The following is a 25,219-nucleotide window of genomic DNA, read 5'->3' as shown; positions in this document are numbered from 1 at the left end:
CCTACTAGAGTGCTTTGTTCATGCTGAAAAGAGTAATATGTTGGTGTGGTTTTGGGTGTCTTTTTTTTTTTTCCTTTGAGACAGAGTTTCTCCATATAGCCCTGGCTGTCCTGGAACTTACTCAGTAGACCAGGCTAGCCTTGAACTCAGAAATCCATCTGCCTCTGCCTCCCAAGTGCTGGGATTAAATGCATGTGCCACCACTGTCCATCTGGGTTTTGGTGTTTTAACTGCCAAGCATTATCTGAGGCCAACTGAACTGAATTCATTTACTTGGTGCTTATTGAAGGGTTCCGTACTTTCTGATCAGGCATTGCCCTGTAAACCTGCATATGTGCATGTTGCTTCACAACTGTGAAACTTTGGGATGTGGTCAACTCATATATGTAAAGCATCCCTTAACTTCACTGAAATCAGTTTAATGAGAGAGAATCTAAGAACATTGCATATATGATTGGTAAATTTTATTTCAGTAGCTAAATGACAATACTGCATCTTCAAATTAATAAATGTGAATTTTAATATATTTTTAATATTTTTATAACTGACTTATATTTTTCCTTAATATGTCCATGTGTTAGCCAGCTTTCTGTAATAGCAGAATGCAGGAGATAATTTATAGAGAGAAGGGGGAAAAAAGGAAGGAAGGAAGAAAAGAAAAAGATTGATTCTTGTTTAAAATTCGAAGGCTTCTGTTTATGCTCAGCTCCTCGTATTCAGTCCTGTGCCAAGATAGTTTCGTGGCTGCAGTACATGGCAAAGGAAGCTCTTCACTTTTACAACTAAGCTGGGTAACAAAACCCCTTCAGGGCTACATCCTTCATTCACCGCTTAGAGTCTTCTAGGTATAGTCAAGACCCAAATTATAGCAGACCCCAGTACCTCAGCAAACTATAAACTGCTATGTGAATGTTCTTTAGAATTGTAAACATATCTCAGTTACAGTATATGTAACTTTTCACAACCTAAAGAAAGACCATTTATAATTGTAAACTCAAATTCATACTTCCCTTTAAAATTAGACACTGAAACTATAACAGTGATATCAATTCTGAAAAACACTGGGCTTGAATGAAAAGCTATAAATTATATACCATCTTAAACATTCGTAGTCACAAAAATACAAAAGGTGAGTAATGCAGTTGCATTGGTACACGTATCCTACTGGAGATAGATGTTTTACAGATTTCATAAAAACAACAGTCAAAGATATATAGTCCAGTTTCTCAAAGTCCAGAAATACCAAAGAATGGACATTTGCAAAGCTAAAGATATCAAAATATTGTAGTAGTTTAGTGGTATGTCTATTTTGACCGCATGTCACAAGCTGCTTGCATTAGTATGCATTCAGGATGTCATCAGTCTAGAGTTGCCTCAAATATAGATAGAAATGGTGTATTTTTTTAAACGTGTGCCTTAGTTAAGGTTTTTATTGCTATAAAGAGACACCATGACCAAGGCAACTCTTACAAAGGACAACATGTAATTGGGGCTAGCTTATAACTTTAGAGGTTCAGTCCATTATCATGGCAGGAAGCATGCCAATGTGCAGGCAAACATGGCGGTGGAGAAGAAGCTGAGAGTTCTACATCTTGATCCAAAGGCAGCCAGGAAGAGACTCCATCTTCCACTGGCGGCCAGGAGGAGCCTCTCAGAGCCCACTCCCACAGTGGCACACTTCCTCGAATAAGGCCACACTTCCTGATAATGCCACTTTCCATGGCCAAACATATTCAAACCGCCACATTGTGTATTTAATTTTTGTGGAGGAAATGCTATGTGGAGATAAGATGACAACTTTCAGGAGTTGGTTCTGTGTTTCTACTACCACATGGGTTCCTGGAACTGAATTTAAGTCATTAGGTTTGGCAACAAGTACCTTTATCTAATAGTGCCAACCTCACAACCTGTGCTGCCATTTAAAGAAAGAAAAAAAAATAGATACACTGTAAAATTCTTGCTTAATTCAGGTTGGTAGCCTTGGCAGCTTCTATAGAACAGAAGGATGGTGATCTGCCATTGGGCTGCTAGTGCTTTAAGATTCTGTTGAGAGCCCTCTTCTCAGCAGCAGAGTTCTATCTCCTCACTGTGAGAGAACACTGAGTGTCTTTAGAAGAGTAGTACAGACATTATATCCTTTAGAGTCCCACCATCATCAATTAATTCCATCCCAAAGACAGGTCCTCCTAGTATCATGCTGGCGTTTAAGATTTCAACCTGAGCATTTTGTGTAAAAGTAAGCATTAGGTCTGTTCTACCTAAGGCAAATTCATCGTGCTTATGACATTAATAATAAAACATGCCAATTTGCCTAACTTTATACGTCACATCTACTCTCTTGCTATTTTTCTCTTATTTCTTAGCTTAAAAAATATTGGTTGTTCACTGAGATCTAATACAACTTAAAGAAGGAAGGGCTTATTTTGACTGACAGTTCCTGGGGATATAGTCCATGACAGAGAAAGTACGGTGGCAGCAACAGTAAGCAGCAGGGCTCATTGTACCCGTAGGGAGGAAGAAGCAATGAGCGCCTGTACTCAGATTGTATTCTTATTGTCCCATCTAGGCCTCCATCCTGTGAAATGGTACTACCCACATGTAGGATGGGTCTCGATGTATCAGTTAATTTAGATAATCCTTCAGACATTCCCACTTATTTGTTCCATGATGGTTCCATGTCCCATCAAGTTGTCAGTAAAGATTAGCCGTCATAACTCCTATTTTTGTCAGCATAACACCCAAACACATCACTTTTAAGCTTCCATCCCTCATTTCCATAGGCCTATGGCCACCTCACATTGCAGGATGCTCTTGGTCCAACTTCAAAAGTACCCAGAGTCTTTAATAATTACATTTTATAAGTCCAAAGTACCAAGTATCATCACGGACTCAGGGTGATTTCTTAACTGTAAGCTCTATTAGGGTGGTGAGGTGGATGTGGGTGGATGGGAGAGGGGGACGGAGGATAGAATAAGGGGTTTCTGGAAGGGTAGCTGGGAAAGGGGATAGCATGTGAATTGTAAATAAATAAAAATAGCCAATTTAAGAAAAATCAGAAGGAAGTTACTGCCTATATAGAACAGTCCAGAATAAACATTCCTCTTCCAAAGGGATGAACAAGGGCATAGCAAAGTATCATTGAACCAGAGCAAGACTGGAATCCAGCAAACACCAAATCCTGAAGCTCCGTACCCGACATCTATTACAAGTGGAATCCTTTGGGTTTCAAAGGGTTTGTACAATCTCCCCACTCCTGCTCTGCCACCTGTAGTACATGTATTTTCTTTCTTGAGACAGCTTGACTCCATGCTGCAGCTTTCTTGGTAGACATTTCATGGTCCTAGCACCTCCAAAGTTTGGGAGGTTTCAATTATAACTTGGGTTTGACCTTCATGTAATAGTAGTACCTCAGGTCCTCCTTACTTTGACCCTGACACATGTTGCCTGGCCTTACTGGTTCTCTGGAACCAAGAGGCACAAGAGTCATTAAGCCCTCCAATGTGACATTTTTCATGTACGCAACAGAACTGAAAATACCACCAACCAGGTACAACTGACTTACCGTCATAGAACAGGCTTACAAGCAACTCTTAAATGATTCAAGCTTTTGCTTGCTTTAAAACCACACTGTTTACTCTTTTGTCTGCCTTCAATGCCTCTGCAAAAGCACTGAGCCACCTCTGCAGCCCCATTTCTGTATTTATTTTTCTATTTTAAATATTATTTATTATTATTATATAGTACATAATTAGTACAATATAAATTTTTCTTAGTTTTTTTAATTGGATATTTTATTTATTTGCATTTCAAGTGTTATTCTCTTTCCTGGTTCCCCCTCTGGAAACCCCCTATCCCATCCACCTTACCCTGCTTCTATGAGGGTCCTCCCCTCCCCACCCACCCATTCCCGCCTTACTGCCCTAGCATTCCTCTACAGTGGGGCATCAAGTCTTCACAGGACCAAGGGCCTCCCTTCCCATTTATGCCAGATAAGGCCCCTTCAGCTCCTTCAGTCTTTCTCCTAACTCCTCCATTAGGGTCCCTGTGCTCAGTCCAATGGTTGGCTGCAAGCATCTACATCTGTATTGGTCAGGATCTGGTAGAGCCCCTCAGGAGACAGCTGTATCAGGGTCCTGTGAGCAAGCACATCTTGGCAATAGTGTCTGGGTTTGGTGTCTGCATGTGGGATGGATCCTCAGGAGGGGCAGTCTCTGGATGGCCTTTCCTTCAGTCTCTGCTCCACTCTTTGTCTCTTGTATTTCCTTTAGACAGGAGCAATTCTGGGCTAAAATCTTGGAGATGGGTGAGTGGCCCCATCCCTCAAACTGGGGGCCATGCCTAACCTCTGGATATGGTCTCAATAGGTTCTTCCTCCCCTTTGTGGGGTATTTCAGCTAATGCCATCCCCTTTGGGTCCTAGGAGGCTCTTGATTTCCTGGAATCTGGGACTTTCTGGTTCTACCCCCAGTTTTCCATCCCCCATTGCTACACACCTCTGTTCAATTTCCTGACCCTCTGTACATCTCTTCCATCTACTCTCATACCTGATTCTTCCCCCTTTTTTTTTTATCTCCTCCCTTCTCTTCCACCCAAGTCCCTCCCACCCTCTACTTCCCTTGATTATTTTGTTCCCCCTTCTAAGTAGAACTGAAGCATCTACTTTTGGTCTTCCTTCCTCTTGAGCTTCATGTGGGTTGTGAGTTGTATTGTGGGTATTCCACCCTCTTTGCCTAATATCCACTTATCAGTGAGTACATGATAAGTGAGTACCATGAGTGTTCTTTTGTGGCTGAGTTACCTCACTCAGGATGATATTTTCTACATCCATCCATTTGCCTGCAAATTTCATGAAGTCATTGTTTTTAATAGCTGAGTAGTATTCCATTGTGTAACTGAACCACATTTTCTGCATCCATTCCTCTGTTGAGGGACATCTGGGTTGTTTCCAGCTTCTGGCTATTATAAATATGGCTGCTGTGAACATAGTGAAGCATGTGTCCTTATTACATGTTGGAGCATCTTCTGGGCATATGCCCAGGAGTGGTGTAGCTGGGTCCTTAGGTAATACAATGTCCAGTTTTCTGAGGAACTGCCAGACTGATTTCCAGAGTGGGCGTACCAGCTTGCAATCCCACCAACAATGGAGGAGTGTTCTTCTTTCCCCACATCCTCCCCTGCCGTTTCTGTATTTCTTAATATCATCAATAGCAAAATAGCTGACAATGCTCCACTCAGTATAAATTCCAGATAACAGCTTCGAGAAAGAAACTTCACAGAAGTCTGGCAAACAGCTGTCAAAATGATTCTTTACAAACCAGATTTAACTCCGAAATTAGATACTTCGTCAGTAATAAGACTTCCGACTTCCATAAGATGTACTGGTCTAACCTGTCCAAGGCAGTAATTGGCAGTTGTAAACTCAAATTACGTAGTTGCCTTGGGATCGGGACAGCAGTTTCTCCACCCGCATATTTCTCATACCTGTCATTTTCATTTACTTTTCAAGTATGCAATTTTTAAAAGAAGGTCAAGAGAATGCAATAAAGAGGTCATTTGAAGGTAGTTTCTTGTTAACATGGCAAACCCGTGGATGCCACATATTACACATGGCGTGTGATGATTCATGATTTAGAGGCATTTGTTTATTGTCTTATTTCCTGACCAAATCAGATAGAAGCCAGAGAAGATATTAAGTATATGTCTGTCGCTGGCACAGCATTATGCATTATGTACTATGCTACTTAAAAAACAAACAAACAAACTAATGTGATATTCCTATAGAAGATCTGTTCCAGGAGGTCCTTTAAATGCTGTTCCTAGAACGTCCTGACCCATGATTCTAGAGATTTCCTCTGTGACATAGATCATGGCTTGCTCAAGCTCCACAGTGTGTCACTCTCTCCTCTCCTGCCCATGGGTCACATTTGTCACATTCGTTTGCAGTTTGTCACTCCTAGTTCTGTGTTTCCTTCTCAGACTGAGATGCTTGGGACTGGGTCACCTCTGTGAACTCCAATCACTAAACAGCAGGCCTGAAGGGATTGCGCAAAATTGCTAAACTCAGACGGCCTATGACCTCTCTATAGAAAACATTCAGGGGGTTTGTCATTTGGGCCTTTTTGCTTTATTTTCCTTTTTGTTTTTTGTTTGTTTGGTGTGTATACGTTATCTCATCAACTTTTCTAGTTCCTTTTGAAGCAGTTAGCCCTAGAGAAATCAACCATTTAAAAATTATTATTTTTATTTTTATTTACTTATTTCAGTACTTCCTAAAACACAGGGTACTTGGTGGAGTTCTATGTACATGTGTAATCATTAGGGCTTTTTTTTTTCTACTTGTTTGTTTTAATTTTTCTGTTTTCTGACTACCCTATTGAGCTGCTAAGGAGGTTTGCCAGTTGTAGCTTACCAAATTTTATTCAAAGATACCTTGTGTTCTAAAACTGGTTGTGCTTTATTTAAACCTCAGAAACCAAGTGTACTAACTGAATGCCCCCCAAGAAGTGGAGGAAAGATGGAAGGTGGAAATGGAGGTTTACATAATTTCATTTCAATCCCTCCCATCCTGTGGGTGGCTGGCACGTTTACAGACACTGATGCAGCTGCTCAGAACAAGTATGTGACTGATTTGAATGTGGATTTGTTGCTATTAAATTTGACAACAACAACAACAAAAGACATTCTTGATTTGTGGCTTTCTGAATCAAAGTCTTACTAGGTGGCACAAACTGGCCTTCTGTGCATCCTAGGCTAACCTCAAATTTAAAATATTTTGTTTTAACTTCTCACATGTTAGGGTATATTTTACCATTACCAGGTGAAAATTCCCCCCTCTTTTTTTTTTTTTTTTTTTTTTTTTTTTTTTTTTTTTTTTTTTTTTTTTTTTTTTTTTTTCAGTGTATGGATTGAACACAAAGCCTTGCACATGTGGGGCAAGCCTGCATTTTGAAATATTTTAAGTTAAATTTCTGAAAGTTTATTAGTGATAGTAGTTCAGAATGGAGTAAGATTTCCATAAATAAGGTTGTCAGGCTTTTTCATTAAATTCTAAATTCATTACTTTGCCACTCCAAACCAAACTAAACTGATTTTTGTTCTATTCTGTGCAATATAAATTCATGTACAGGAAATAATGCTAATCTCAGTTTTAAATTAGGTAAAGCTCTCACAGAAAAACTGTGGTTCATTTAATATGAACAATTATTTGCAAATATGCTTTATAATTTATGTTTCCAAAGACATTTTCCTACTTATATACTTAAAGGAACATAATATTTCAGTGTCAGTAAACTTTATACTGTTCGAAAAGTTCATATTCAATTCTTAATGATCACAAAAATTTTAAAGATTTCTTCTGTATATAATATCATCCGAGAGGAATAAAAGAATAAATGCAACTTAGCTCAAACTATCGTATCTATTTAACCAGTAAATCAAGTGTTTGAATGATTTCACTCTCCCCATTTTTCTGCAAAGAAAATGAGGAACAATACAATAAGACATCATGTATTCCATACAAGTTTAAATAACCAATTATTAAAAACTTCACCATCTGCTCTCACTGAAGCAGTAAGATGAAGATGGGGCATTTCCCCATGCCACAAACTGTGACAGTCAGAATGTAACAGAATGAGAAACTATTTGCTGTGATGATTTTTAATGAAAACTTGGGTATACAAACAAAGGAAAGGGGGCGGCTCTCCCCCCACCTCCCTCCTAATTGAGTGCTTCTACCCAGTAATAGCTTTTTGCTGCCCTGGGCAGCTTGACTTTGCCTCATTTGGCCAAGCACAGCTATTATTCTAAGAGGCAGCCAGTGAAGTGCCCCGATCCATCTGTTTGCTTTTTCATGGACTGGTGCTTTCCTTGATGTTGACAGCTGTCTTAATATTCCTGGGCCACCTGCCACACAGTAAATACTCTGCTCAAAGCTAGATTCGGTAGGCTTTCCCTCTGGTGGCGCTCCCACAACAACAGAAGAGCTCAGCATTTCCAGCCTCCACGTCTAAACAAACGCTTCAAGGTTCAGCATTTCCTGTCAGGTCCCACACTTTTGAGCAGTACAGTACTTAGGCTTTGGGAATGGCAGTTCACTCACATGTGACAAACTTGAGACTTCCTCATATGTATGGGTGACCGTATTCGTCTTTCTGTGGAAGTGATATTGTCACAGGAGGCAGAGACTCCAGCAGTAGGCCAGTTACTTGTTCAGGACATCCCCTCCCCCACATATTCCTACAGAGCAACTTCCCTTCTCCTCTACACAACTGCTTTCCCATCGAAGTTGTCACGTGAAAGGAAAGCATATTGTCTTAATCTTTAAACACAAGCATGGGTCTGACACATCTTGGGCCCTTGAAAGACAGATTAAAGTGTTGTGGCATCCTCAGTTTTTAAAGCTTTGGGGGAAATCTCTGTATTGATTAAGAATTTCATACACACATATAATGTGTTTTTATCAAGTCCAGTTCCCATTTCTCCCCTCCAACCCTTTTCCTATTCACGATTATTTCTTTTTGTGGGGCTCTCTTTAAAGCAAAAATCACTTAAGCTGAAAGCAAAATTTATATAAAACTGTTTGGGACATAATAGAATGCAAATGAGTAATTCTAAAAGACCCACTAGCCTGAAAACTTAGCAAATTCTATAAAAGCAATGTATTTTTTTTCTATTTACTACTTGGCATATGTCTACATATTAAAAATTCATACTGTATTCTTTGAAAACCTTTCATATGGAAATATTTTTAATGCCACTTTATGTACAAAACAATGGAACTAAAAGGCTCAGTGTTTCCACTGGTTCACTTGGTGTTATTTATTATTTATAAAAATGCCATGAAAACAAACATCTTTACGTCCTGACATGCACATAGAGAGCTTAAATTTCCAGTGTAGGTTTAATAAGAAGTCTGAAAAATTCAATTTGACATAGTTTACATTGAACAGAAAAAAATGTCGAGTGTGTTATGGAACATATTACGATTATGACAGAACTTATGCCAATCAGAAACAATTCTGTGTCTTACAATGTTGCCTGCTGATATCTGGGATACATAATACATGTCATTTTCCAGCTGCACACTTCATAGCCTGTTTCACCTTCACTATCTACATACTTGAAATCTTGGAAGCCATGCGCGTATTCATGTCTCAACAGAACCTGTGGTCTTGCATCTTGGGTGTAAATCTGGACGAGTTGCACAATGAACAAGGTGGAATTAAGCAATGCCGAACTATCCTCTGAAGAGGAACAGCTTAAAACTACATAAATCATTTCCCAACAAGATCAAAGCCATTGGATTCTCTATTCATCAGATCTCAGTATGCGCCAAAGAATTCTAGAACCTACGAATTCTAGATGTAGGATAAAGGAAAAGTTCTGTGGTCTCAGCTTAAGTTTTAAAAAGAAATTACTTTCCCAGTCCTCTAAGAACATGTGACCATCCAATCACGACTCACACTGGAAAAGGCTATACCAGTGAGGTGTCTTCAAATGTGAACTTCATCAGCTTCACAGAAGGAATGCTCCTGCCTCAGCCACTTACCAAATGTCTGGATGAAAACGGAATTTGAAGTGAAGTGAAGATGACTGGATGAAATTAGTATCTCTAAGATGTTTACAACTCTGAAATTTGAAAACACGTTCACAGATTTCATAATGAAATCCTCGAATTTAGGATTCAGGAGTCTGCTGTTGTATGTTAAGACTGTAAGGCTGTAGGAAATCTGAAAACCTGCTAAGTGTTGGAAAAGCAAATAAATAAAAATTCAATACCAAGAACTTTTCACGTTGTGAGCCCAGTAATTCTGCATGTACCTAGGAGATTGGTTATAAAGAAATATTAATATGTGGACTATAAGCTAATTGAGAGAAATAATATGATTGAAAATCAGAATTGCTTCATAATCTTATTGGCTCTCAGACATTTTTATCCCTAGAGAGACTCCCTGCCTGCACCCTCTGTGCCAACACTGAGGTGTAGGACCACTTTCATCACAGGGCAAGTGGGAGAGGCAGCTGGTAGTCAGCTAACCTTGTTTTGGAGAGACACTTTCTTCTCCAGGCCTTGTAGCTGCAGGAAAGAATTTGCTTCAGATTTTTGCTTTTGAATCCTCTTTGGGCTTTCTGATTAGTAGATCTTTAATAAGGATTCTCTTTCAAGATAATGTTAGCTTGGCCAGTTTTTTTTTTTTTTTTTTTTTTTTTTTTTTTTTTGATGCTGTCTAATTTTATCTGATCCTAATCTTTTCTGATTCTCATACTCCGAGTTTCAGATCCAGTTGAAGGATTCAAATGCTTCAAAGGGGTAGCTGTGGGGCAGCGGGAAGGCTCCTTAACCTGAGCTATGATTTCTTGGGTCTGACAGACTGCAACCTCCTCACTTCTCCAGCCAGCCACAGACGGGTATCACCCTATTTTCATGTTATTTGCCCACGTAACAGTTTTTTTTTTTTTTTTTAATTACTAAATGTCCCACGGCTTTCTTGAATTTCATACATCTGGAATTTGACATCAGACACAATATAACAATACACCAGGAGTGAATGTGGCACTGCGTTTTCTGTACTAGCCACTACGCTGTATAAAGTCATTTTATTATAACCAGATATTCATTGTAAACTAATGTTAAGGACCTTTGGCGGTCCAGAATACAGGAACATCTACATAGCAACAAAATATTTGTTTCAGCATTTTTCTAGTTTGAGTCATACCTGAATCATATTTGGTTTTGATCAAGGACGTTTTTGAGAAACGATTCTGGGAGTGGCCCATAGATGAACAGTGGGAACCAAAGCACATCTGGGTTAGTTACTCCACATCTGAGCTAGCTGAAGCAGAAACAAGGTGCTGACAGCTGGACAGATGGAATCTACCCTGCCGGCTGACACTATCTCTCTCTCTCTCTCTCTCTCTCTCTCTCTCTCTCTCTCTCTATATATATATATATATATATATATATATATATATATATATATATATATATATATGTGTGTGTGTGTGTGTGTGTGTGCGTGTGTGTGTGTGTGTGTGTGTGTGTATGTATGTATTTTTATTTACATTTCACATTTAAGATGCTATTCCTTTTCCCCATTTCCCCTCCCTAAAAAACCCCTATCCCATGCCCCCTTTTCTTTTTTGCTTTTATACAATTTTTTAAAAAAATGTTAATCAAAGGCTTTATAAGTTTGGTAATGCTCAATCAGAAGTGTAACCCACTACCCAACCTAGATATATAAACTATCTTTGACTGGTGGAGACACGTGAACATCTGCCTCCATGCCCCCCTCTCTTTCTCTTTCTCTCTTTTTCTCTCTCATCTCCTAGCTTCTCCTCTCCTTACTCCATCTCTTCCTCTGGGGGGAGGGGGGGGCAGGGAAGAAAACTTGTTAGAACCAACATCTTTAAAAAATGACACTGTCTTTAGAAAGGCTGTGTTTTGGTTCCAGAGCTGCAGGGCACGCTAGTGCTGCATCTTGCCAGGTGTTTCCCCAGACTTTAATTGATTACCCTGTTTTTAAAAAGGACCTTAACTCGGGAAGGGAAGCAAAGCCTTTACCAGTTGTCTGTTGGCCAAGCCAAGTGGGCTGCTGGCTGGGGTGGTTTGGGCGGGAAGCCTGAGCCTAACATCCCCAGGCTGCTCCTCCCGGACCTGCAAGCTGCGGCCGACGGGGCGGTCGCGGCCGCTGGCTCCTCCCGGGGGGCGGGCAGCTGTGGGCGCGGGCGGGAGGAGGAGCCGCACGGGGAGCGCTCGTGCCGGCCGAGCTGGAAGAGCCGCGCCGGCCGCCCGCGCCGACTCTCGCTGCGCTTGGCGAACCTGGGCTGCGGCCACCCGCGCTCGGGCCAGCGGCTCGTCGGGACCCGCGGACGGCGCGGCCGCGCGGGGTTGGGGAGATGTCCGGCGGCCGCAGGAGGGGCAGCGCCCCCTGGCACAGCTTCTCTCGGTTCTTCGCTCCGCGGAACCCTTCTCGGGACAAGGAAGAGGAAGAGGAGGAGAAGCCGGGGACCGGCCAGCCGGCGGGAGCGAACCGGAGTGCAGCCAGGTGGGAGCCGCGGGGGCGCTGTGCGCTCCTTCCTCCTCCGCTCGGGTTTCCTCCGGTCCCGCCCTGGGTGGCTTAGATCTGGGGAAGTTCTTGCTCCCGGCCGGTTCCTTTCCCGCCGCCATCGGGGCTCCCGGGTCTGTCCCCTCCACTCGGGGAGGCTCTGCAGCGGCCGAGGGAGCCTCGCGCCCCTCCGCTTCGTGTTTGCCATCTTAAGGTTGTCTCGAAGTGATTCCTAAAAAAAGTTGCGATAAGAGCTTTCTGAGACTACATCTAGAATCTGAAGTCTTCGCCAGATTTGTTTACAGTTTAAATGTTGCCGCCCTTCCTCCTTCCCCTCTCTCTGTCTCACTTGGGCCATCTGACTGAAGCTCTCTGATTCGGGGAACCATGGCTGGAGCTGGGAGCTGGCTTAGTTTAATGATTAGTATGTGCACTCTTTCCATAATCTTTTTTTTTTTCCCTCTACTCCTGCTGCTTTAAAGATTGACATTTTAAAAAGTCTTCTCATTAAAATGCCCGTTTTTAAAAATATTCTCATCCTCCCTAAAGGAGGTAACTTGCTTCTTCTTTTCTCTTTTCTTTTTTGGTGAGGCCAACTTCACTTGCACCAGAGGAACCTGTAACCCATGTCCTTGGAAGGTTGCCCTCTAGAGAGCTATATTTACCTCAGACTAAAGACTTGCTGATGGACTTCAAAGAAAAATGGATTGAGGGGAAAAAAAACTGACGCTTCTAGCGCTATTACTATTTAGGGCTTGTGATTTGTTATTAGCCCTTCGTGCTCCTTGGTTTTCCTAATTGTGAGACATTTACATTGTAATCACCTGTTAGCATAATACACCTGTCCAAGAAATGGCCAATTATAGTTGACTGGTTTTTCTACTTGGACATTTCAGATACTGTTGTCCTGGTTGTTGATGTTTTTAAGATTCGAAGTCCCCCCCCCCGCCCCCCGTCCTTAATGGTAGTTTTGAAATTTGACAAGTCTCACCTGTCATGACTGTAAGGTCGCTAACAATCTTCAGTGATCCGAAAGCGGTAGCCTCAGCACCCTTTGGAAACTTGAGCGTGGTGGACCGGGAGTAAGCAGACCAGCTCTTATCAGCATCGTCCTGAAATCCTGCCTGCTCCCCTGGCCTATTTGCCCTTTTAAGGCAGACACTCCTCCATTCTGAACTCTTTCTGCCCCGGGCTGACTAATCCAGCAGCTAGATAGATCCTTTTCACCTATCCCCTTCTGTCCCTCCTCACCACTGATAGGCCTGGGCTATGGCTGTTCACCATGCGGGTTTTAATTGTGCTTCCTTGAGCACTCATTGTGTTCTCATCTGTTTTAGAACTGGCCAGATGTTGAGGGGACTGCAGATAATCCCTCGTGTGGGTGTTTAGCTGTTTTATAGGAGTTTAAATCTTTCTTTTTGCAGACAGAAACAAACACAAAGCCTTTATTGAAAGTGTAAGGCAACAAATGGAACCACTCAGTAGGTCCCATCCGCCCAGGGAGAGAACAACAATGCTGGTGGTAACAAGATTGGAAACAGAATTGGGATTTGTCACTGTGACCCTATTTCAAACTGAAAGGACACTTGGGTTGTTTCTCTTTGTGGCAGTAAAACCTCTTAATGAGAGCAGGGTTGGTTGGTCTTTTGCATTAGTGGTTTTAGGCCAGTAGGTGTGACTTTGCTTGTAATACTGGGTAGCCAAGAAAAGGTCTCCCACCTAAAAACAGTGATTACAACCCGTAACGTGTCTAGTGGTCCAAAAGTTAGGAAGTGATTTGGCACCAACTTGAATGATCAAAATCTGCATTCTACTGTAAAAAACAAAAACAAGGGCATTTTTAAAGAGCGCTGTTCAAAGTTACATAGCTACTTTTTACCTGGGCTACGACCTGACCCTGAGGCCCATTGAGGCACAAGACTTCTTCCTGTCTGGCTTTGTGTGTGCATATCTTGGGATGAAATAGATTTTCTCAGGCTTGGGTCGAATAGTCTCCTTTCCTGCCTGAACTCATTGTTGTTGGCTTATGAGTGCTTTATTACTCTGCTTACTCATGCCCAAATACAAAACAGGATGCACCCGTCTTAAGAACAGAATCCCCTAGCAACTTCTTAAGAACAGAATTAAAAATGAGACATACGTATTAATGAGACTAATGAAAGTCACATTTATGGCACCCTCCCCTTCCACAGGTGTTTGTTTGCCACCAATAAAAGCAAAAGGCTGAGGGGATGTTAGGATAAACACAGGGTCTGGAGAGGTCGCCAGGTCTCTACTGTAACATTCCCCACATTGATAGAGTTCTTTCATAGTCTCTCTGCTTGAAGCATAAGACAACTTTTGTTATTACTGTGTACTTGTACTGTGTGTTGCTGGGGCTTCAGTTGGTGTGAACACATGGTCTGTTTATTGAGTTTGCTGCTCTTCTGTTCACACTACACCTTCAGCAATCAAAGATGTCGAAGATCACCTTTGTTGAGTATTTAAACGAATGTGTTAGTCAGCCAGATATCAGAAGTGCTCACGGCGGCATTGGTTATTCAGAAATGAGAATTCTACAGAATGCTAACTAAAAGCTTTCACGGGAAACGTTTGGAACTCCCGGATGTCAATGTGTCTCATCTTGACAATCCTTACTGTAGTGTTCAGGCCTGTGTTTGTTAGAAGAGGTAGAGGAGTCCAGAAGGGGTGTCTTGTGGCATAGATGACTTTAAGAGACCCTATGAGTTGTGGCCTGCAGGAATTTAAGGTCCGTTAGGAGATGTATGTTGGTAGGGCCCAGAGAGAGAGAGAGAGAGAGGCATGCAGATAATTAGGTTAGAATTAAGTAATCTTGTCTCTGGAGAAAATGTTTGGCTCTTCACTGGGAGTTTTGGAATGTTTTTTAAAAATGGGTCTGTTAAATAGATAATTGTTGGAATGCAGAACTTTGTAGGTAAACGCCTGCTTTGGGAAAATGATTGCACAAGCTTGTGCCCTTGCTGGCTCACACATGGTGAACCTGTTTATGGGTTCCATGCAATACCTATAAGCCAGAAGGGAGCTAAACACAGTCCAGCAAGAGCATTTCTCAAGGACTGATTGTGTGACTATCCTGGACAGAGAACTTTTGCTTGAGTATACCGTACCCACAGGCTAAAGGGGTGCTACACTTAGAAGCCTGTTATAATTTTGAGGACACTGAGGATGTGATGGTTCTTAATGGCAGATTCTATTTGTATTTTGGGTGTAACAGTTTTTTAAACTGGACTCTCCTGTCCATTGCAGATGGACATTTGATTCCCAGAATTCCACCTACTAGCTGCCAGTAGCATGTCTGGTCATTTGGATAACTCAGAATACCTTCAGGCAGGTGGCTGGGAAGGTGGTGAGGCAATAGTCCCAGTGGAGAAAGACCTGCGATCAGAGGGGGAGGAAGAGTCAAGGGTAAGAATTGAACATAGGTCTCTGACTCTTGCTTGGATTCATCAAACACCATTTTTCCCTCCACTCATCAAAATCATACAGAAGCTAAACGCTTTTTCAACCTAAGCTAAAAACTGGGCATGTCGGATCATTCCTGTTGTCCTGACATTCCAGAAGCTGAGGCAGGAGGCCTGCTTCAAATTCATGCCTGAAATTACATAAAGAGTTCCAGATCATTCTGGACTGCAGTGTCAGAGACCCTGTTTTAAAAGGAAACAAAATCCACATTTGAAAAAAGAACCTCTTTGTTTCAGAGTGGGGTCTGGGATTTTGACTTTCAGTGAACTGTTCGTGTGTCAAGGATAGAAGAGGATATGGCAGGTTCTCTAACCTTGAGGTCAGGAGTGTGTCTCATCTTTGCATCGCAAACATAGATAAGTGAATCTGTGCTTGTTGAGTAGAGCATCAAAGAGGTCATTAGTGGTTTTCAGCCGAGGGTAGTACTTTCTCTGCTCTCCAAGTGGGCTTTGTGAAATGTAGGTTGGATGGTGTCTGACCTGTCATCACAGGTGAGAGCGTTGAATGACAGAGGTCAGGGGGCTAATGGGCTATAGAGCAGAAGATAGGATTGGGGAAAAAAAAAAAAAAGGCAGTGACTCTGATGTCCAGCCTGCAAGCTATTGGCCTTTTGGTTAAGCTGAAAAGAATAAGGACATGCCTGCGCCATGCCAGCAATTCATACTTGAAGTAGTAAAAATGCCTAGCAGATTCTAGAAGCTCTGAGAGGTGAGTATCGTACTGGTCTGCCAAGATAACTCAGATCATGGAACTTACTCTTGGCAGCAGAGAAGAAATGGTGAGCTGTTGTATAGTTTCAAGACACACGACCTTTTGTAAGTGAGATTTATTTGTTTATTTGTTTGTTTGTTTGTTTCTTGGGTTTCCATGGGATGCCTGTGAGATTGCACATTTGTGAATTCTTGTTGTGGGGTTCCTTGGGAAAGGATTCAGTTGTGCAATCTAACTCTGCTGGAATTGTAATCAGAGACTTTACTGAGCCAAAGATGTTTTTAGCATTTGTATTCATTAGTGGAAAATACATAAAAAGAGTCATGACAATTTGCAAAGCAGAAAATAATCTCTCTGCAAAGTATTGCTGTTTCCTCCTCAAAGTTCTAATGAAATCCATGGAAGTTCAGCTATATTAGAAATGCTAAATAAAACAGTGGTGACAGGAATGTATTGGTTGATATTAATTTAATCCAGGGCCCCCAGTGAAAAGAGAGAGAGCTAGCCTGAGAGAGATAACAGTTGAAGAAATTGTAATCAGAGTCTGTTAACTCTATGAGCTGAGGTGGTTGCTCTGTGTGTGTTCTCCATATAATGCTGTATTGTGGGCAGCATAAAGAGATGTCTGACTAAAAACTGACCTCAGAAGCCCAGAGATTAGGATATATGTGTGTGGTGTGTGTGTATTTGTGTGTGTGTATTTGTGTGTGTGTATTTGTGTGTGTGTATATATATATATATATAATTTTTTTTAAGATAAACTCAGTATCAACTATCAACTAAGTATGTTTTTGGCATGGGAGATTTATGTGTGTGTGTGTATATATATATATAATTTTTTTTTAAGATAAACTCAGTATCAACTAAGTATTTTCTTGGCATGGGAGATTTGTCCAGATAATTTTCCAGTTTAGAGAAGTCAAAGGGCAGCTTACGGTCTGTTACCCCAAGGATTGAACTCAGGTTATCAGCCTTGACAGAAAGCACCTTTACCCACTGAGCCATGTCACTGGCCCATATTTCTTCACTAATGTCATATGCTGAATAAAAATTTTAATTGGGCCTCAAATCTCACAGTAACTTTTCCCTGGTTAGTATTGTGTGTCGACTCAGAAGAGTATGGGAAATACAATCGTAACTGAAGCCGGAGGTGAACAACAATGCTTTCCTCTCTCTCTTCCTCTTCTTCTTCCTTGACTCTGCAGGCTTGCCAAGAATTTATATATAGGTGGAGCCAGAAAAGTGCATTCCCTGAGGAATCCAAGTTCCAAGTGGGCAGTGATTTATTCACTGAATAGTGTGATGCTGGTAGAGAATCCGCTGAAGGTTTGCAATTTGAGATAATTCCTATCCAGTGTTTACCGGGCAGGTGTTACTAGCTAAGTGGTGGAACAACTCTGTTAGGCCTCTCCCTTGGTGTTTGACTTCTGGAAGTATTTCATGGAAATGTCCCAAAGCACAGAAACAGCTGTGTGCCTAGCCAACTAGGTTTTTCCTTTCTGTGCCTGGCAGATTACTTATGACAAAATGAAACTAACCTTTTATGAGAGTCCTGTGCATGAGATTTTTGAATAGTTTCTTTTTTTTTTCTTGAAAATCCTCTGTGCAAAGTTGGTAGATAATTCTTTATTCGATCTTGCATACACATAGGATTGAAGAATTTGATAGAGTTCTTGGCTAATCAAAAGACTCATGGTACCAGTGGTAGAATCAGAAGTCGGATGGTTCTTTTTAAATCCAACGACTTCATTATGTAGTGATATTCTTTGCTTCACTTGGGAAGACCCATAAGAGAAGGCTGGCCTTGGAAAACGGTTTTGAGTGGAAACAGAAGACAATGGCAGGCAGCCAGACATCTGGCCAGGTGGGCTGGGCCAGTGTCTGCACAATTCACTTACAGTCTTCTGAGCTTGGAGAGGAGAGTGAAATATATGAATCTGTATTTAAATAAATACACAAGCCAGTCTCCTTCAAATAAGAGATAGATGTCAAAACTATTGGAGGACAGCATATTCTGCTTATTTGATAAGCAACACTCAAGTTAGAAATGGATGAACAGATTCTTACTCATGTGGTTCTTGAGGGAGGGTTTGAATGAGAATAGCCTCTGTATGCTTGTACTTTTGAATACTTGGTCCCAGTTGGTGGAAACTGTTTAGAAGGATTAGGAGGTGTGGCCTTGTATAGAGTCATTGCCACGGAGCCTTTCAAAAACCCTTGCCAATCCCAGGTAGCTTTCTGTTCCTCCTGCTTGTCTACCAAGATGTAAACTCTCAGCTCTTCTTGCTGCCCTGCTTTTGCTCTGCTCTTGTGGACTTTAACCCTTGGAAAGTGTAAGCCCAGTTAAATGTATTCTTTTTTTAAAATTGCCTTGGCCACTGGTGTTCTGTCTCTGCAATTTGAAAGTTAACTAAGACAGGTGTAAATTGATGTACCACTTCAGAGGCAAACAGGAGTCTCTGATGAGGTTAGACACCTACCACTCACTCAGCGGCTCCCCTGTAGGAATTCCATCACCCATAGAAAGTTTGTGACAGGATAAAATTGCTTAGGAGAGTTTTGTCAGTGTAGTGTTATTTTAATAGCAGAAGGATGAAGAGTGGATTACTGTTAACCAATACGCTACATACCTATCTGATATTGTTATAGTAATACCATCTACCTGTTGGAAAGAATGACAAAACTTTTCTGTGTGCCTTAAGCAGACATCTTCAAAGTATATTAGGAAAGAGGACAGCACCAGGTACAAAGCAGAAAAGGAGAGAAGATGAAGTGGTGTTGCCAGAGCCCTGCTGCCTGCTCTCGGTGGATAGAGGGGAGCTAAGGGCTGGGGACCAGGGAGGTCTCCAGGGCACACCGCTTCACACTCAAAACATGTGTGGATTACCTGTTACAGAAAGAGAAGAGATCGATTTGAGGCCCGGTGAACATTTGTTGAAAGAAGAAGAAAACCTAAAAATTACCGATGCAAGAAGAACAGACTACAATAATTTCTTTTCAAGTAAAAACATATCCGAATTAAGGATGCCAAGTAGTTGTAGAACATATACTGCAGGACTTTTTTTTTTTTTTTTTTTTTTGACACACTCTAAGGGTATAATTGAGACTTATGTATTATTAATCTACAATGTAAAGCCGGGTTGAATGAGCAGATAAAACCACAAAACTTTTAACTCGTCTGTCATCCACCTTGCTCAGGCCCTGAGGTACAGTAAAAGGGGTTTGGCTCTTAGCTTTCAGGCCCCAGCATTGGCATGGCAGCCAAGTCTCTTCAGTCTACCAGGTATGTTGTGTAAGATGAAGTGCTTTATAGATTAGGAGAAGTAATATTCTAGTGGAAAAGTCACACACCCAGGTGAACCTCACGTGGTGGATCATATGATTTGAAAGCTTCTTGTCTGTAAGAATTGAGTGTCATCTGTGCCAGGCAGTTTCCTAGGCTCTGGGAATCCAGCCGTGAGCATAGTGCAACCCAGTTTTCAACTCTTCCTTTATTTACCACTCTTCTCTCTCTCTCTCTCTCTCCCTCTTTCTCTCTCTCTTTCTCTCTCTTCCTTCCTTTCTTCCTTCCTTCCTTCCTTCCTTCCTTCCTTTCTTCCTTCCTTTCTTTCTTTCTTTTGACTGGATGCCACTCTTTAACCCATGATAGCTTCAAGCCCACTCTGTAGCTCAGGTTGGCTTTGAACTTAAGACCTTCCTGCCTTAGCCTCTCTGGTACTGGCATCACAGGCATGCACCACCATATTGGCACACTTAGATCTTTCTCTGGTAACCATGGGCTTTTTCATCCGTGATCAGTTTCTTAGATTACAACTGAGAGGCTTATTGATTATTACAATGCTTATGGCCATAAGCTTAGGCTGACCCCCAACTAGCTTGTGACTTATATAACATGTTTATTCTATTCTAAGTCTGCCACGTACCTGGTTAGTTACCTCTCCTAGTTTTATACATCCAACTTTTTGAGAGTCCAGGTTGCAAATCTCCCACACCTGACTCTGTCCCAGAATTCCTATATCTTCTATCTCCCACCTTCTAATCCTGACTCAGCTAATACATAGGCTACCAGCTTTTTATTGACAGGTGATGGATGCTTCCACACAGTACATGAGAGATTCTCTCTTAAAAATAAGTACCAAGATGCAGGGGGCTAGAGGAGCAGCTGAGTAGTGTGAACCCATTCTTGTGTGTGTGTGTGTGTGTGTTTAAAGAAGAAATTGCTTTAGTTACACGGTTATAAATAATCTCCTTGCAATATTTCTGTATCCATATCTAAATAGTGCTTTATTATTATTTACTTGTCCTAGGCAGTGTCTGTTGATTTCTGATTATGGTAGATGAATGCCAATCATTTTACATCCTTTCCAGTTCCTTCTTTTACCATCTAAGACAGTTGCTATAATTTGAGGGATGAAGTAAGAATTGAGCCTTGGGATTTTTATTACTGTGTAAATTTATTTTGTTTAGTTAAGCCCTGTATTATGATTCCTTTCCGTGACCTTTTCTTTTTTTCCTGGAACAAACTACTTCCTTTTTCATTTTCTCACCGTTACTTCTAGAACATCCAGACACACTTACAAAATGTCCAGTTTCCTTCTGTGTCTCAGCATGACACTGCTCAGTCACCTCTGCGGCCCCGGAGATCTGCCCCCACTGGTCTCTCTCCTCTCCCTGATTCAAATCTGCACACTTTCCTCCATTTTTTGATCTCATGCTTTTTTTGGTTAAGTTCCTAGTTCTGCTGGATTATTTCCAACAAGGAATGGAATATTAGATGTGAGATAGACCTTTTTTTTTTCAGTTTTTACACTTATGAATATTTTTTCCTAGGCATTCTGAAGTTAATTCCTCCAGTTATTTCTCTTTAATTTGGTTGCTGTTGAGAATGGCAGCTATATGACTTGCCCCTCACCTTTTTTTTTTTTTTAATGTGACTAATTTCTTTTCCTTTGTAAATTTTGAGAAAATTGAATCTCCTTTTAATCCAGTATAAGTTGAAAAATAGATTTTACATAGACTCTTTTCTCTTCGGTGGGCATTTGCTATGTTTCGTACTCTCGAGATCTTTGTATTAGCTATCTGGTTTGAAGGTAAAACTTCCTTTTCTGTGGTTCCTTGTTCTGTGCTTAGATTCCAGACCTTAAAGACTTTCCCCTAATTTCCTACCAAATGTTTGTAATTTCTGGGTGTTAGTTGGGATGTGAATTGACATTTTTTAGCCTTGTGTTTCTTACCCTACTTTCGCCCTCCAAGTCACTGGAATTTTTCTGGAATCCTTAGGCTAAGCCAAATGACAACTGCATTTGCAGCCACTTACACTTTATTTATCTGCTCTAAATAATTTCTGTCTGGCTCGTCTTCTTCAAAACTCTCGAGTGTGGTACCTCTTGCTTGTTTTTTCTAGTAACTGATTTCCTTTTATTCACTTCTGTTACTTTAGCGTTTTTTCCAAAGGACAGAATTAAATGTGTTTGCTCAAAACTTTCCAGAAAACTCTCTGTGAATATCACTGCTGCCAAGCTTTTTATTGGGTATGCAGTAAACTCCATGATGCCCCCTCTCTCTACCGGCCATTGGACAAGATTGTTGGAAGACTGCAAAGTCAAGGTCTCTGCTTATAGAGAGATGGCTCAGTGATTAAGAGCACTGGCTGCTCTTCTGAAGGTCATGGGTTCAATTCCCAACAACCACATGGTAGCTCAAAACCATCTGTAATTGGATCTAATGCCCTCTTCTAGTGTATCTGAAGACAGTGACAGTGTACTCATATATACATAAAATAAATAAATCTTTAAAATAAAAAAAATCTTTAAAATAAATAAATCTTTAAAAAAAAAAAAAGACAGACATTAGGTGTTCAGTCCCAAGTTCTTTGAAACTGTTGGAATGAAAAGACCCATGGTGGAGGCTAGTACTCCTGGTAGCTCTCAAAATATTCTGGTATCATTGGTATAATCTTACCTTGGATTTAATGTTTTTGTTGTTGTTTTCGTTCATTTGGTTTTGGTTTTGACATGTAGTTCAAACGACCCGAAATGGTATTTCTGTGTTCTTACACATACTAATGTCATGTAATTTCGAGAAGCCACATGTCAGAGATGTCTATGGTCAGAGTTTTATTCTCTCTTGTAATTGCCAGCCTTTCCTCTACAATGAGATCCTTCCCAGTTTACATCTCAATACTGGCAACTGGTTAGGTGAGGTGTAAACTTGCTGCCTGTTGCTTTCTAGTGAAGCACCAGGGGACATGCCCCAGCTGGAAGTGGCCTCTTGTTCCTCAGTGAGAACTGAAGCTGTAAGCTGTAGTAACTTGGTTGGCTCCTTGAGCTAAGCCTCTTCTTGAACACTACAGCACATATCATATAAGAAAGATTTATTACTGTGTAATAATTGTAGTTTAAGTGCCTAGTTATTTGTTCTAATTGCATTCTCACCAGTTTTTTTTTTTTTCTGCTCCAGTACTAGGTCATTTAAAGTCTTTTTAATAGTAATTTATGCTTTTGTAAAACAGGCATTGAATCCTATGAAGATATGAAATAAAGGCACATTCAGAACTCTGGGCTCTCAGAGACATGTCCTGTCCTTTGAGGTCATTTGCTGCGTGAATATCTACATATGTAGATATTTTTACAAGTAAAAAGTCCTCGTTGGGATTGAAATTTAAATATATCCCTTTAACAATAGTACTTTAATATTTTTCTACAATTGCATATGTTTAAGCTATAGAACGTTACAACGTAATCCTTATACAAAAGCCTTAGTTGTGGCCATCGTTTATCAAAATCTGGTTTAAATATCCAAATATCTTTATTAAGGAAGGGTTTGTATTCTACTGGATGAGAGAAGAAAATAAATGCTATAAAGTGATACACAGTATGCTTTACAGTGAAAATAAAGCTGGATGAAGGAGTAAGGTGGGATGGAAGGAGTCAGTCTGGAGTAAGAAAGTATGGTCATCAAAGGCTTCTACTGGGTAGCATTTGAACAGAGAGCTGGACCATATCCGGGAGTGATGCATGGACATGTCCAAACAAGAACTCTGCAGATCGAGAGAACACCATCTGAGGGTCCCGGGAACCTGCAGTATTGTGTGCTGGGTGATGCAGACTCAACAGAATGGAAAGAAAAGTGTCCATGACATGGAGAGGGGCCAGCAGCCAGATGAATTAGTAGTGGGGAGGCTCTAACAAGAAGTTGAAACACAATTTAGCTTTTGAATACTTTTCATAGCCCTGTGCTTATGTATTTACGTTGCATGTTTATATTCATCTTGGAATTTAAAGAAAAGGAAAGATTTGAGGTGGAAGGGGAAATGTCAGCCAGGGCCTGGCTCTGTAGAGCTTTGGGGAGACACAGTTTGGCTTATCCGTGGGTCTTCTGTCTCCTTCAGGACTATTTTGAATGGTACCTGGATGAGTGCCCCCATGGTGTTCAGTGCTTTACTTTGTGTGATACTGGTGATCTAACCCACAGCCTCACATTCAGACAAGCCCCCCATCCCCAAAATGCTCCATTTTAGACAACAACTGGATTACCAGCTTGAGTTCACACCAGAGCAGAACGTTCCCCATGTTGCTTCACTTCTTATGAAGTGGGTCACAAATATTCAGAGTCATGAGGGCATCTGAAGAGCATGAGGTGGACCAGTGACTCTGGAGAAGAAGGAGCAGTCACGCAAGACCAGTGAGTGGTAGGCAGCTCAGGTGTGCAACTCAAGCTGCTGAGAGTCTTTTTCCACAGACCAGGTGTCAACTGTAATTACCGTCTTGTGTTGGAGGACTGAGATGAGGACCGGAAGTAAAGCACCATAGAAATGAATCACAGGAGAAGGCCAGCATATGGAGTAGAGCAGTACCAGATACTCCAAGGTTGCAAAGCAACCAAATCTAATCATAACCCATTACATTCCCTCTTTCCCTTGGTTTTCTCCCAAGATTCCTGAAATCACTGGGATGCCAGATGTTTGAGCAGAAATACATGCTGTTTGATTGCCTTAAAATTGCAGCCTCTGGTTACCTTTTAATTTGGAGCCCAGAAATAGTGCCATAACCACCTGTTTTATGTCCTCTTAATGGTCACTTAAAAAGTACAAGTACCACTGTACTGCTGGCAGTCAGCGTTTACAAATGGACAGTTTGCCAGGTGGTTGTCTCTGAAGCATTGATGTGGAAATCTTTTCTCTTCAGAGAGGTAGAGTAGGGCCTGCTGGATGGGCCTGCAAGCTAGTGCATAAAAGCCAGTTTCACTCAGAATAGACCTCCGTAGATCACTGAGCAAAGGGGATCTCAGGGCTGGCAGTAGGAAGGCGTATTTCTAGGAAAGAAAACAACCTTAGCTGTCATGTGCGTGGCCTCCGTGACCTAGGCAGCCTCTTAGGAGGGTGTGAGAGTGATGTTCATAATATATTTAAGGACGACAGTGATGGCCAAGACAGTGGAAGCTGAAGGGAGTGGAAGGCAGGCCTGGATTCGGCCCCAGTAATGAGATAAGGTGCAGCGGGCACCTCTCATTGTTGTAATGCACTGGCGTTTGTTTTGATTTGTGGTTGGCTTCCTGGACATGCTCTTTTTCTTCCTTTCCCACAGAAGACTCTAGATTAGTCTGTTTTCGTTTATCACTGACCCTGTAGTTACAGGCTCACAATGTCCCAGGATTACAGGCCTGGGAGCCATCTCATATAAGCTGGTCTGTCCTGCTGTCATTTACGTATTAGTAAAATTCTATCCAGAAAGACAGTTTTGCCAAAACGCCTTTTGTCCCTAAGGTGCTGCCGTTAAAAGAGGCATATGCCTGTTTTGAGAAGATATTTTGAGAAGTTTCATGTAAATTTTTTGATTTATTATTAATTTCGTATACCTTGGTCACCCATTTTTTTTTTCTCAAGCCCCTTCCACTGCAACCAAGTGTCCCCTTCCTCCTAGCAAGTCCTGACCCAACTCTCAGGTCCTTTTGTTTTGTTTTTGGTTTGTCCCCCCTCCCAA

The 25,219-nt window shown here is 41.3% G+C and overlaps 1 protein-coding gene across 2 annotated transcripts in view; it reads left to right on the top strand.

Moving 5' to 3' along the window:
* The first annotated feature begins 11,674 nt into the window (after positions 1-11,674).
* The window catches only part of Crybg3 (crystallin beta-gamma domain containing 3), a 112,816-nt gene continuing 99,271 nt past the window's right edge, over positions 11,675-25,219 (top strand). Inside the window, exon 1 of one of the 2 annotated variants that reach the window (XM_034514839.2) lies at positions 11,675-12,044. In XM_034514839.2, the coding sequence (XP_034370730.1) occupies positions 11,896-12,044 (149 nt within the window). In that variant the 5' untranslated portion in view covers positions 11,675-11,895. The remainder of the gene's footprint in view (positions 12,045-25,219) is intronic. The other variant, XR_013113611.1, reaches the window with a different exon arrangement.

Source organism: Arvicanthis niloticus, chromosome 12 (genome assembly GCF_011762505.2).
Source record: "Arvicanthis niloticus isolate mArvNil1 chromosome 12, mArvNil1.pat.X, whole genome shotgun sequence".
NCBI classification, from domain to species: domain Eukaryota; kingdom Metazoa; phylum Chordata; class Mammalia; order Rodentia; family Muridae; genus Arvicanthis; species Arvicanthis niloticus.
The sequence above is the reverse complement of the archived record's forward strand: the minus strand, read 5'-3'. Positions and strand labels throughout refer to the sequence as shown.